Raw genomic sequence first — 14067 nt, 5'->3', positions numbered from 1 at the left:
GACAACGGGGAGCCACTGAAAGACTTAAATCTGGGTAAATTCACGATTAGACTAGAAAACTGCTCTGGGAGTGGTGGAAAGAACTGACATAAGGATAAGACTAGAGGTGAGGAAGAGAAGTAGTTCACGTAAGAGCGTGAAGGCTCAAACGAAGAGAGAGGCTAGCACCAAACATAAAACAAACCGCAAAACACCACAGAACTATAACTTTAGAAAGGAAAGACCCAACGACTGAGCACTTTTTGAGGTTAGAGAGCATGTCTGTAATTCTACCCCAGTAATTGCTCAAGAAATGCTGAACAAAAATGAATTATTACATATAATAGGATTTTCATGTATGTAAACCTAATGGACAGCAAGATTCTCTTAAAATACTTTACGCTGATTTAATAAGTGGTTGATGCTATAAAAGTGAAACATTGGACAATTTTTTTTTTTTTTTTTTTTTGTGGTACGCAGGCCTCTCACTGTTGTGGCCTCTCCCGTTGCGGAGCACAGGCTCCGGATGCGCAGGCTCAGCAGCCATGGCTCACGGGCCCAGCCGCTCCGCGGCATATGGGATCCTCCCAGACCGGGGCACGAACCCGTATCCCCTGCATCGGCAGGCGGACTCTCAACCACTGCGCCACCAGGGAGGCCCCTGGACAATTTTTAAAGACAATTTTAATAAACATTCCTGGGTCTTCTGCAATAAACCACTTCTTGAAGAGTTTTTAATAATCTACATCTTTTTAATTTCAAGGCAAATTTCTGGAGTCCATCTTTAAAAGGTAATGAGTAGTTTCTGAAACTACTCTATGGTAATCACTCCCCGCTTTCCAAATCTGAAATCACTTTTATAAAAATGAGTGAAGATAAAAATATTTGCAGTTCTAATCATTACTATTTTAATGAAGAATAAGAGCTTTCTCCCCTCCCCATTACTAGATTATACAGAAGCAAAGCAGAGATGGATTCACAACCAGAACCTCCACAAATTCTCATAACTGCTATTAGTTTAGCCCACACTGCTCTCTTAATTCCCTTTGAACTTAACAGTCTGTACCTCATAATTAATGCACTCTTTTTCTCTTACTATTTACAACACTACCAGTAAACCGTCTTGGCCTGCCTGTGACAACCACTTATGAATGACTGGTCCTCTCTAAAGCCAGGTGCCATGTCTTCTATCCTACACAACATCACATGAGGAGTCAGGCATGGCTTTCACAAGCCTCAGCCCCATCAGTCCCCACCATACAGGCCCACCTGGTACTTCTCAAACATTGACTTTCACAACTCCAGGTATTATACCTCCTATTCCTTAGCCCAGAATGCCTTCTTTCCACCTCTTCCCCACATAGCAAAATCCTACTCATCATCTCAAACCAAGCTCACAGTTTACTCCCTTTGATTTTACGTGTGTGTACATTTCGTAATCACATCCTCCTTTGAGATTTTACATTATTATATTCATTTTGCAATCACGGTGCTTATCACATTACATTGTAATTATGAGCGTATCTTTTGCCCTTCTATCCTGAGAACATCTTAAGGCTCTGGACACAATTTCTGCAGCATCCAGAAGTAAGCAGGTACTAAAAGGGGAAAAAATTATAGTCCACTAAGTCCTTGATAGATACTCATTCTTACAAATGACACTTTTTTAAATTTAATGTAAGCTCCTGCGGTTACTTTAAAGCCAATTTTTCTAATGTAGGATGCAATAAGCAAGGGCCCCATGAATTCCCAAATAAGCCGTGTATACTCAGTACTTGGATTTTTGTCTCATTCTATTATCTGTGACAATATGTCATAGGTCAGGACTTGCTCAAGAGTCTGAGGAACATACTAAATCAGACGCCCTCTTTAGGGCTGGACCAACTCAATGATGACCCCACTGACCCCCACAGCTTAGCACAAATTTCAAATAATCCTAAATTTCCCCATTAGACTTTTTTTTTAAGTTTGCAAACATACATACATACACACATTCATTCACTCATTCATTCATTCATTCGTTTATAGCACAGCAGCTTGTGGGATCTTAGTTCCCCGACCAGGGATGGAACCGGGGCCCCCTGAAGTGGAAGCATGGCGTCCTAACCACTGGACCGCCAGGGAAGTCCCTAGATCTTTTTGTTTTTCACTCTTCAGTTATTGTTGACATTCCTGATACATTATGATTGTGAAATGCTGGAAGCAACTCCCATGGCCAGCAAAGGAGAAATGCTAGTTAAATTAGGATACATCCATGTGTTGTACAGTATACAGTTATGTTTACAGCGATTTTTAGAGTTAAGTGAAAAAACAAGATGTAAAACTATATGAAAATATGATTGCCTTCATAAAAAATACACATAGAAAAAAGGCTGGATATAAATAAAGCAAAATATTAATAATGGCTGCCTCTGGAATACATACACTTGTATATGCTTTTGATTGTCTCATTTATACTTCTCCATTACTCAAATTTTTGACAATGAACATACATTACTTTTTTTCCAAGGAAAAAAAAATAAAAGTATACCTCTAAGGTACTGGAGGTTTCAGTTGTAGAATTTCCAGTATTATTGCTTGAGTTTGAAGACACTGTTTCATTTTTGCCTTCATTATCTGACTTTTCATCGGAACTCATACATTCAATATCTGCGTCAAAGCCCGTTGGGTATCCCATTGCCTGCAGTACCTGTACAAATTACATTAAGATTCAGTTTTATTCAAACACCAGACACCACAGAGAATAGATGAAATACTGAGAACAACAGTTTCAAACCCACAACATTTGAAACCATGAAACACCTTGCAGAAAGAGAAAGATGGTGCTAAATCTATAAATCCTTGGTTAAAAAAGTTTTACCTACCAGAGTGTCACCATGGAAAATGGGGGAAACCTCCTCCGAGTAATTAGATTTAAATAATGGAAAACAGAAATGCAAACCTGAGGCTACCCTGGGTTCATTTAATTTGGAGATGAGAGGTAGAGAAACAGAATAGCCAATTCAACCAGTGAGGTGAGGGGGAAAGTAAAATTGCACACGATGAAAAGTACACTAGGCTAGAAAGGAAAACACCTGATGGTCTAACTCTTTATTTCTCCTCTGGTCCTCAGTTTTCCAATTTGCAAAACAGGAAGACTGATTAATTGACCCCTAATTTCTATGACTCAATCCAATAGGGGAAATTAGGACAGAAGGGAAATCAAGGAGTTTTCTTTACCTTGGAGCCAATATGCCTGTTAATTACAAAATTACATCTGAAGCTTTCTACTATCCATCCCTTTGGCTTTCCACTTAAACCATAATTGAGACTTGAAAGAAAAGATTCAGTCTCTAGGTTTATTCTCTACCACTAAGTGAACCAGGAACAAGTTTAGGTTTGTATCTCCATCCCTGCCTCTCAAGGCCTGGTTACATTATGGCTTCCCCCAATGTTCACTCTTCTTATATTTCTACTCATGCCTGGCATTTCTCATCTTTTTTAAAATACAGTTTTCAGAACAGTGTGTGTGTGTGTGTGTGTGTGTGTGTGTGTGTGTGTGTGTGTGTGTGTGTGTGTGTGTGTGTGTGTGTGTGTGTGTGTGTGTGTGTGTGTGTGTGTGTGTGTGTGTGTGTGTGTGTGTGTGTGTGTGTGTGTGTGTGTGTGTGTGTGTGTGTTTTGTACACCTTTTAATATCTCCTTCCAGGTTAAACTGCTTTTTAGATGTTTGCAGAAGAATATGTGCACTAGCATTTTTATAAGCCTCTATCAAACTGGTTGACATTGCATTGTCAGTTACTGACTTAAAGGTCTGTACCAGAACTAGCTTCCTAAACATCCCTATATTTGTTTTAGCTTTTGACTAATGTTTAAAGCTGCTGGAGTGTAAAAGCAACAGCATATTTCTTTATAATCCCAACTATACCCAATAGGTATGTCAAAAAACAGTTACGGCTGCCACACAAATGAGAAGCCAAACAGCCTAGCCTTTATAAACAATGGCATTCTGTATAAAGGCTTCTGCCAATATAAATAAAATATTACTCTAAACAAAAAATGGGCAGAAGTAGACTTCTGTACCTAGAGAACTTGAAATTAATTTACCCAATTCATATGGAGAACTTGGCATTCTGTTGAACGTTTCAAATCGTAAATAAATTCCTTATATTCATTGGGAGTAAGGCCAAGAATACTTCTGTTACATCGTAAGTTCTAAGAGTATTCAGGTAGGACTTTGCACTAAATACACTAACATCGTTTGCTTATACCCTTGTCAATATTTATAAAGAAAACACCTTCTCCACTGCCTGAGTCCTGCAAATATGCTCTCCCTAAGAAATCGCGTCTCAGAAGGAATAGTTATCAGTCTGGAGTTAACACTAGGCTAACACAGGCTGCAAGTCAAAAGCCAAGAGTCCCAAAGAAATTTGATTTGTTTACTCCAAAAAAAACTAAAGACACACAGTTTCCCAATTTAATACAGACAGTTAAAAGTCTAATGTGAATTATTTAACACCACTTCTCTCTGCCCTTTTCTCACATATCAGATTCATTTATTGTTTTTGTAGCAACATATTTCAGTACATTTACAAATATTTTACATAACTGATGGATAATCTCAAAGGATATTAGAAGTGTACTTGCAATACAGCACAACTAACAAAAAATTTTCATATTATTTTTCTATGAAAACACATTCTAAGATTATTAACTAACACATGCTACAGAAGTAAAAAGAAAAAAGTATGGAGTTTTTGGACCTCTAGAACCAGTTTGTTCGGAATTAATATTAAGGCCATGATTCTTCCTGCAGCATGAAGAGGGGCCTATAAAATATGTCCCACCTCCTTTCATGCAAGATGCATCCACCTATTAAGGACCATAACCCTCTATTTACTTTACCATGTTGCACCATGCAATGTTTCTGCCCACCTTCACCATTTGACTGTTGGTAAAAAAGTATATTTTACTCTCTTCCACAAAGTTTGAACCCTGTTTTATCTCTGATTATAATTAACACTTGTTTCTGCAAGATTAGCAAAATGATGACAATTGATGAAGTTCTGTAATGGGCACATGGATGTGTACTGCATTGTTTTACTTCGTGTTTGAAGATTCTCAAAATAAAAAGTTAAAAAAACATATATTAAGGCCAAAAAAACTGGTATACCAAAGAAAAGTGAGTTTCAAATGTCTGGCAAACAAATCAAACCTAATAAACATATCAGTTGAGCTGAAAAATCACAAAATGATTCTTGGAAACAAGGTGACTGGAAAATCCAGGGTAACCATGCCTGTTTTCTCCTGGACAGGGGTTGAGGCTGAGAAAGTTGATACCCTCAAAGACAAGGGGCCAAGAGTGAAAACATGCAGCACACCCTACCCCATGGCTCTCCACTCAGGAGAAGTCATACTCGTGGTTTCCGCACAGTAGAGAGCCGATGGCTCCGGAACCTCTGCAGAGGGGCTTTACCCCTTGTCCCCTTCAGCCGATCTTTTCCCCACAATGATTAAGATTCTTTTCATGGAATATGGCTGATTATGTCCTTAAAGGTGTCCTTTGTGAGGGACAGTCAGGAAAAAGGACTAGAGGAGGAAAGGGAAGACTGGCCACTAATCTTCATCATTTTAGGGTACATGCTGCTGGGCAGCCACACTCCTCCTTCTGTTCTTATGTCATAGACAGTGAATTGATATTGATATTTCAAAAGCTTTCTGGGTCAGATGCTAGAGAACTTATATCCAAATTTGTGACTCATTCTCAGCATACTTTACAGCTAAGTTATTAAACTGTATTTTTAGCCTTATTCCTAAATTCACTTTTTCCCTCATTCTTAGTTTTCTTTTTCTGCCTCATTTTAAACTCATACTATTTCAACATACTTAAAAAGTACCCCTTTTGTAAACAACATAACATATTGTTCTATAACTTTACAGCTTAGTTATTATTTTTCTGCATTGTGCTTATTACTACCTGACAAATAATTGACCCATTTGTATATCCCGCTGTCTTTCTCCCCATTCTATCCTCACTAGAATGCAAGCTCCAGGAGGGCAAGGACTTTATTTTGATCACTGCTGTATCCTTAGCATCTAGGATAATGTTTGCATCTACATTAATAATACTTGCAAACTGGAATGACTATGAAAACAGACCAATTACATCTTATGTCATACTGTAACATAACAGAACTTTTCTTTAGTGAAAAGTGATCTTCCATCTACTTGATCTTTGACATTTTCGCATTTGTCTGCAAGAGGTCAAATGTAGTCATGGAGAGATTCTAATATTTAAGAATTTTCTATAAACCTATATGCATAATTGACTGGTTCAATCATGGATCTTATTCTCTATGGAAATATTCTGAAATACAGAAAAGGCACCACATGCAAAAAAAACACATTAAATTTATTTATGACAGAAAAAATCTGCAAACAGCAAAATATCCAATGATGGGGAATGTTTAAACAAACAATAGTACATCTATATCATGTTAATCATACAGCCATTAAAAATTATTTATGAAGATTTTAATAACACAGAAAAACACTGATGACATGTGAAATGAAGAAAAAAAACCAGAGCATAAAACTACATATACACTGTGAGCTCAACCAAAAAGAAAGAAACAGAAGAAGACTGGAAGTATATACTATATACAAATATTAATGAACTGCCTCAGAGATAAGCAACCAATAGTTTTTATTTTTTTTTACTTTTTTGTGTTTTGCAAATTTTATATGATCAACACATTTTATAACCAAAAAAAGAAGAGTTTTGTGATCCAGAGGTGACAAAAGACTGTATGTCATTGTCATTAAAATCTTGAAAAATTCTGTAAAGTTACTATAGATAAACAAGCACCTTATTTACAACATAAAATAACAAAGCACTGTTGAGTAAAAGAAATACTGTACCTTCACTGCTACGTGAAGTTTTGCTGTTTTCTTGGATGGTCCTGAGGCTTCATATGTTGTACCATCCACATCTACAGACATTGTGAAGACTGGGGCATGGACAGGGCCAGACTGAGATAAGAGCTTATATTGAAGCCCAGGCCTGATCTGATTTAGCCTCATTAGTGCATTCATAAGGTCTATTGCTTTGCTATCCAGAACTGTAAGAGAAAGAGGAATAAGATCAGAAGTTAAACCATTTTGCTTTAATCTATGTTTCTGTAGGTTCCTAATGACCACTATAAATTCAGATTTTAAAAAAGAATTTCGAAACGCACATATAAATTAACTTCACTTCGTAAGTAATTCTAAAATTACTGCTTAAATAATTATGCTAACATCATTGTAAAAGTAATATGCATTACCATAGCTATACATTAATTTTAGTTTGTCAGTATGTTTTAAGCAAATGATGCTTGGAAACAAAAGTTATTCAATCAGTTTCTTAAAACTCCAATTCAAATCAATCAAATTCTTCACTTTTTAATTTTTATTTTCCTGAGACATAAATCTTTTCTAGTTGACATCTATAAGAATAAAGATTTTACACACTTTTCCTTAAGTTTCGTTTCATCTTCTTATTGGGATCTTTATCATCCCCTAATCCATCTTCAAATGGCCTCTTCAGAGCTGAAGACCCAGCACCTAAACAATTACAAGAGATTCATTATCAGTCAAAACAATGATTCTACTTACTCTACCAAATGTACCTAATATGTTCAGGAAGGAAAAATCTTAGGAATCACAAGGACCATAAGACCCTTTCACTGATAAATTAAATATTTATAATCTTGTAATAGCAAAAAGTTTTAAGTGAATCTTTATGAAACAATATTATCCCTTTTTATAAATATTTATTTTCCCATTTATTCACATATACACATACAAATATCTATGCATAATATTCACATCTGTATATGCATAAACAGAAAAAAGTCTGGAAAGATATGTATCAAAATGTTAAAGGTGGTTATCTGTGGCAGTAAGATTTATTTTCACTTATGCCTCTTCAAGTATTTCTATAAGTTCACATTTATTATACTATTAATTTTTAAAGTCCACATGTTAAATCTTATGCTTAGGGAAATCTGATTATTTCTCATACTATGACATATTCTTCTGTCTGCCTGTTCAACTTTCTATTCAAGATTTTATTTACAATTCATCTTCCCCATGAAGTTTTCTTCAGTTTCCCTCTCATCTCAACTTTTTAGAAGAGTTTCTATGGTATCAGAAATATAAAGTGTCATATGTAGTCTTCTGTCATTGCCTATTTCATATACAGAGACCTTGTGTTTCCTTAGTGTTCTATGAAGGTCAAAGATATTTTCTCCTTGTCTGTATCTTATAAACTATCTAACATAAGACTCAGAAACAACATAATGGGTATGGAACAAAAACTAACTGAACTAATATTAATCAATTTCTTAAATAAAGCAGCTAGTTAATAATGCCGTCAAGACATAAGGCAGGAGCTCTGCTGTCCAAGATAAAAACAATCAGAGAAAAGCTCATCAACCTGTCCAAGTACTACTTTAAAGAACTCTGTGTTTTCAACGTAAAAGTTGGTTGTTGGGTTTTTCCTAAAGGAAAGTTATGCTCAAAAGATTCATGCCATAAGATTTCCAGATACTTCTTAGTGAAACCTTATAATAACACAGAGATTAACTACATATTCTCTGATCATCAAGATTTATTGTCCCTTGGGGTAAACACTGACTTCAGCATTTGCTTGAGTCAATACTTACCACTCAGGTCAATCAATCTTGATGTGCTCTCTTCAACAGAAGGCAATATCTGCTTATATCTGCTTAGTATTGTATTTCATTTGCATTACATAAAACTGTGAGTTTGCCAGTCTCCCAGAATGCAGTCTTTAAGAGATAAAGTTAAAAAGGAACAACATCTATTCAATCACTCTCCCACTCATTAAGTTACATTAAAAGCTGCTCCCTGATTGCCTGGAATTCACCAGCTGGCTTAGACGTATGGATCTATTCTCTAAATCCTCCAGCTACGTGAATAGAGCTGCATGGATTAAGCTTCATTCTACCATCCCTGCCCTTGGACAAGGGCTATAAAATCTGGAGCTAATCATAACAGTAATGGGGGGGAGTGGGGGGGGATGGGCTTGTGTTACAAAAAGCAAGTTGCTTCCAACATCTACAGTATCTAGAAACAGGAAGTGACATTTCAGAGGCAACAATTTTTAAAAACAATATCGAAGGCTTACCATATGCCTGGCACTGTTCTTAATACTTTATATGAATTAATTTATTTAAGCCTCATAAGCACCCTATGAAGCCTGTACTTTCATCATCCTCATTACAATTTCATTCATGTATTCATCCAGCAACAAATATTAATAGTTTTTCTATGTTCAGGACAATTTTAGGTGCTGGACATCTAACAGAGAACAAAACAACGTCCCTGTTCTTAAAGAGTTTGCATCTGGTGGTGGAGACTAAGCCCAACATGTCATATGGTCCCGAGCACAATGGAGAAAAATAAGAGGCTTAAGGAGGAGGATGTGTTGCTATTTTTTTACATGTGATGCCCGTCAGAAAGGTATCACTTATAGATAAGGTAGCTTTCTGATGAAGATCTAAAGAAAGTAAAAGAGTAAGCTATTCAGCTATTTGGGGAAAGAGCCCCAGGAAGAGAGAACATCAAGTACAAAGGTCTTAAGGCAGGAACATGCTAAGAAATAGCATAAGGCCTGAGTGGTGGGAGTGGCATGACGAGGACGGGACAGGAGCAGAAGATGAGCAGCAGCAGGAGCTCTCAACCTTAGCTGCCACTAAGTCACCAGAGGAGCTTCTGCAAAATACACAAGCTCCACTTCTTGTAGGAGAAAGTAAGTCAACTGAAATAGATGAGAGCAACCAGAAAAGGGAGACCAAATGTCTGTTCCTGGGCAACGAAGAATTATAGTGTCAAGATCCGAGAGACAAAGGAAACCCTGCTCTGGGGGCCACATTTCCCCTGGGGGTATCTTCCACATCCAGAAGAAGCCACTAAGAACTGAACAGAGCACCTCAGGCACCCAGGTCTCAGGGGTCAAAAACTGGACTTTAAGGACCTCCAAAAGGGGAAGGCCTGGTGAATTCCCCACGCTGTGGGTTGGGCCTCTGCAATGCCACATGCTAGAAGTAAATGAAGTAGAAATAGTCTGGATCTCACAAGGACTGAAGCCCACCTTCAAATCACCTTAATCCCTGATTGCATTAATATAATCCAGATTGCCAATTCCACTAGTCATCTCCCAGAAACAAATATAAATCCTCCCTGGAGCACTATATCATTACTCTCGGCTTTAATTCTCTCCAAATTTTTAAATTTAAGTCTCCATCACTCAAAACAAAAACAAAACACAGGTACATGAGAAGATACTGTGATCAAAAATCATGAGAAGCAGCAGAAAACAGAAACAGATCCCAAAGAGACCCAGATGATGAAGCATTCTTTCAGAAACAAACTTTATTAAAAAGAATGATTAGGATGCTCAAAAAGAAAAAAAAATCAAGAAGAATTTGTGGCAGAAAATCTGAAACTATAAAAGAGCCAAAATTGTAGAAATTAAAAACTGGCAGACCTGCAAGGGGAAACAGACGATCCACAATAGAGGGGAATTGGCATACCTCTCTCAGTAATTAAGAGAACAAGTAAAAAAATGTATGTGTGTGTGTGTGTGTGTGTGTGTGTGTATACAGGTATATAAGATTTGAACAACACAATGAACAAATGCAACCTGACATGTAAAGAATATTCTGGCTCTACCAACTACAGAATATACATACTTTTCAAAGTATGAATCATTTATAAAAACTGACCAAGTGCTGAGCCATAAACGAAGTTTCAAGAACTACCAAAGGAAAAAAAATCACACAAAGCATGTTCTCAGATCACAGTAGAATAAATGAGCTCAAAAATAAGGAGATAATGGACTTCCCTGGTGGCGCAGTGGTTAAGAATCCGCCTGCCAATGCAGGGGACACGGGTTCGAGCCCTGGTCCGGGAAGATCCCACATGCCACAGAGCAACTAAGCCTGTGAGCCACAACTACTGAGCCTGCGCTCTAGAGCCCACAAGCCACAACTACTGAGCCTGCGTGCCACACTACTCAAGTCTCTGTGCCTAGAGCCCTTGCTCCGCAACGAGAAGCCACCGCCATAAGAAGTCCGTGCACCGGGACAAAGAGTAGCCCCTGTTCACCACAACTAGAAAGCCCGCGTGCAGCAACAAAGACCCAACGCAGCCAAAAAAAAAGAAATAATTAAAAAATAAAATAAAATAAAGATAACTAAAAAATCCTCATTTGTCTGGAAATTAAGCAATAACATCGAAATGGCTTATATGTCAAAGAACTGATAAGAGGAAAATTAAAAAATAGTTTTAACTAACTGATAATGAAAATGCTAATGTAAAAAGAGTATAAAGCACATAAATCTGGGCATAAAGGAGAACTTAGTCTTAGTAGTATATATGATAACATAAGAGGCTTAGAAAAAATGCCAATAATGTATTCATCTATTTCAAAACATTTTAAAAAGAACAGCAAATTAAACCCAAAGAAGGTAGTGAGGAAAAACAAAGGATAAGAGCAGAAATCAATGAAATAAAATACAAGCATATACCAGGAGATGATCAACAAAGTCAAAAGTTGATTTCTTTTTAAAGATTAAAAAAACTGATAAACCTCTAGTGAGAGCGATCAGAAAAAAAGGAGGTACAAAACCTGTAAGAGAGGACATCAATACTGCAGACAATAAAAAGATAAAAGGATCTTATAAACTACTTTATTTTTAAATTTAGATTAAATGGACAAATTCTTAGAAAAACACAATTTACCAAAACTCTCATAAGAAGATGATAGTTCGATGCCTATTAAGGAAATTAGATCCATAATTTAAAATCTTCCCTTAAAGAAAACCTCATGCCCAAATGGCTTCACTGATAAGTTCTTCCAAACATTTAAGGAAGAAATAACATCAATCTTACACACACTCTTCCAAGGAACAGAAAAAGAAGGATGGACACTTCCCAACTCGTAAGACCCTCATAACCTTAGAATCAAAACTTGATGAAACATTACAACAAAGGAAAACTGCTGGCCAATCTAACACACAAAAATCTACGTTTTTGTGAACTGCTCACAAAAACCTACACAGGATTGTTCACAGCACCTTTACTTGTAATAGCCCAAAACTGGAGACAAACAGAATGTCCTACAATAGGTGCATGGTTAAACCAAACTCTGACTCATTCATGCCACGGAATCCTACTTAACAGCAAAAAGGAACAAAACTATTGACACATGCCAACAACTTGGATGGGCCACGGGGCATTATGCTGAGTTGGGGGACGAGGATCTCAAAAGATCACATAATGATAACTTCATGATAATGATAACATAAAATCCTTGAAATAACAAAATTATAGAGATGGAGAAAAGCTAGTGGTTTCCAAGGCTTGGGGAGACTGTGGGAAGAGGAATGGTACTATAAAGGGGCAGCATAAACGAGATCTTTGTGGTGATGAAATAGTTCTGTGTTGATTGCTATGGTGGTTACACAAACCTACACATGTGATAAAATGGCATAAAACCTATACATACATTGTATAAATGTCAATTTCTTGGTTTCCATGTTCTCCTATAGTTGCATAAGATGTAACCACTGGGAGAAACCAGGTGAAGGGTCCACGGGACCTCTCTGTACTATCTTTGCAACTTCCTATGAATCTGTAATTATAGATAAAATGTTAAGGGGAACAAAAAGAGACCGCTGCTTTGTTGAGAACAGACAAGAGGGGCAAGGAAGACCAGATAGGGAAGATACTGCAATAACAAGGGTAAGAGATTAGGCCAGGATGGTAGCAGTGAAGAAATTAAACAAACAGCTGAATACTGGACACACTCTGAAAATAAAACAGCCAGGATTTGCTGATGGTTTGGATATGGGTGAAAGAAAGAGAAGATTCAAGGGTGAAGGTTTTTGGCCTGAGCACAGAGATGCATAGAGTTTCCAAAGGCTGGGACGGTGATAACTATGGAAAGAACAGATGAGAAGTAGAGTAAGGACAGGACATCTTAAGTTTGAGATGTCTGTTACACATCCGTGTGGAGACAGTGAGGAGGCACTTGCATAGCTGGGGCTGAGGTCAAGGGCTGGGAGTCTAGAGTGAAGACGTACATTTGGGAATCTTCACTGAATAGAAGGTACTTCAAGACAAGAGACTAGATAAGATCTCCTAAAGAGTCTAAATGGGTGTAAATAAAGAGAAATGGTCTGAGGCCTGAACCCTGGGATACTAATATTCAGAAATCAGGAAGATGAGGAAAAACAAAGATAGCTGAGGAAAGGGCAGTGGGATAGCAGACCCAAGATAAAGTAATGACCTAGAAGTCAAAAAAAAGTAGTATTTCACGCCAGAAAAAGTGTCTGACAGACTTCCCTGATGGCGCAGTCGTTAAGAATCTGCCTGCCAATGCAGGGGACACGGGTTCGAGCCCTGGTCCAGGAAGATCCCACATGCCGCAGAGCAACTAAGCACATGCACCACAACTACTGAGCCTGCACTCTAGGGCCCGCGAGCCACAACTACTGAGCACGCGAGCCACAACTACTGAGCACGCGTGCCACAACTACTGAAGCTGGTGCGCCTAGAGCTCGTGCTCCACAAGAGAAGCCACCGCAGTGAGAAGCCCACACACCGCGACAAAGGGTAGCCCCTGTTCTCCACAACTAGAGAAAGCCTGTACACAGCAACGAAGACCCAACACAGCCAAAAATAAATACATAAATTTATTTTTTTAAAAAAGAAAGAAAAGTGTCTGACAGTACCAAATGTTGCTGAGGATACAGAACAACAGGAACTTTCATACACTGCTGGTGGGAACATAAATTGCTATATATACCACTTCCTAGGTCATATACTGGCCCACAGTAACTCCTGGATCTATACTCCAGGAGGCATGAATAAGAAGGCTCCCAGCAACAATGTGGGTGGCTGCCACAAAATAAAAAGAATCCTAATGTCCTTCAAAAGCACAATGGATAAGTTGTAGTATATTTATAATGGATACTATATAGGTATAAAAATGCACTATAGCTATATGCAATAACATGAATATATCCCAAACAATGCTGG

The 14067-nt window shown here is 37.7% G+C and overlaps 1 protein-coding gene across 3 annotated transcripts in view; it reads right to left on the bottom strand.

The window, feature by feature from the left end:
• The window catches only part of STRBP (spermatid perinuclear RNA binding protein), a gene marked incomplete at its 3' end in the record, with an annotated part of 64997 nt that overhangs the window by 26290 nt on the left and 24640 nt on the right, over window positions 1–14067 (bottom strand). For all 3 annotated transcript variants that reach the window (XM_079706063.1, XM_079706064.1, XM_079706062.1), the window contains exons 9-11: window positions 7468–7560; window positions 6877–7076; window positions 2510–2668 (exon numbers count right to left, since the gene is read on the bottom strand). In XM_079706063.1, coding sequence (XP_079562189.1) covers window positions 2510–2668; window positions 6877–7076; window positions 7468–7560 — 452 coding nt within the window. The remainder of the gene's footprint in view (window positions 1–2509; window positions 2669–6876; window positions 7077–7467; window positions 7561–14067) is intronic.

The sequence above is a fragment of the Hyperoodon ampullatus genome, assembly GCF_949752795.1.
Source record: "Hyperoodon ampullatus genome assembly, chromosome: 6".
NCBI classification, from domain to species: domain Eukaryota; kingdom Metazoa; phylum Chordata; class Mammalia; order Artiodactyla; family Ziphiidae; genus Hyperoodon; species Hyperoodon ampullatus.
This window is presented reverse-complemented; position numbering and strand designations above follow the sequence as displayed.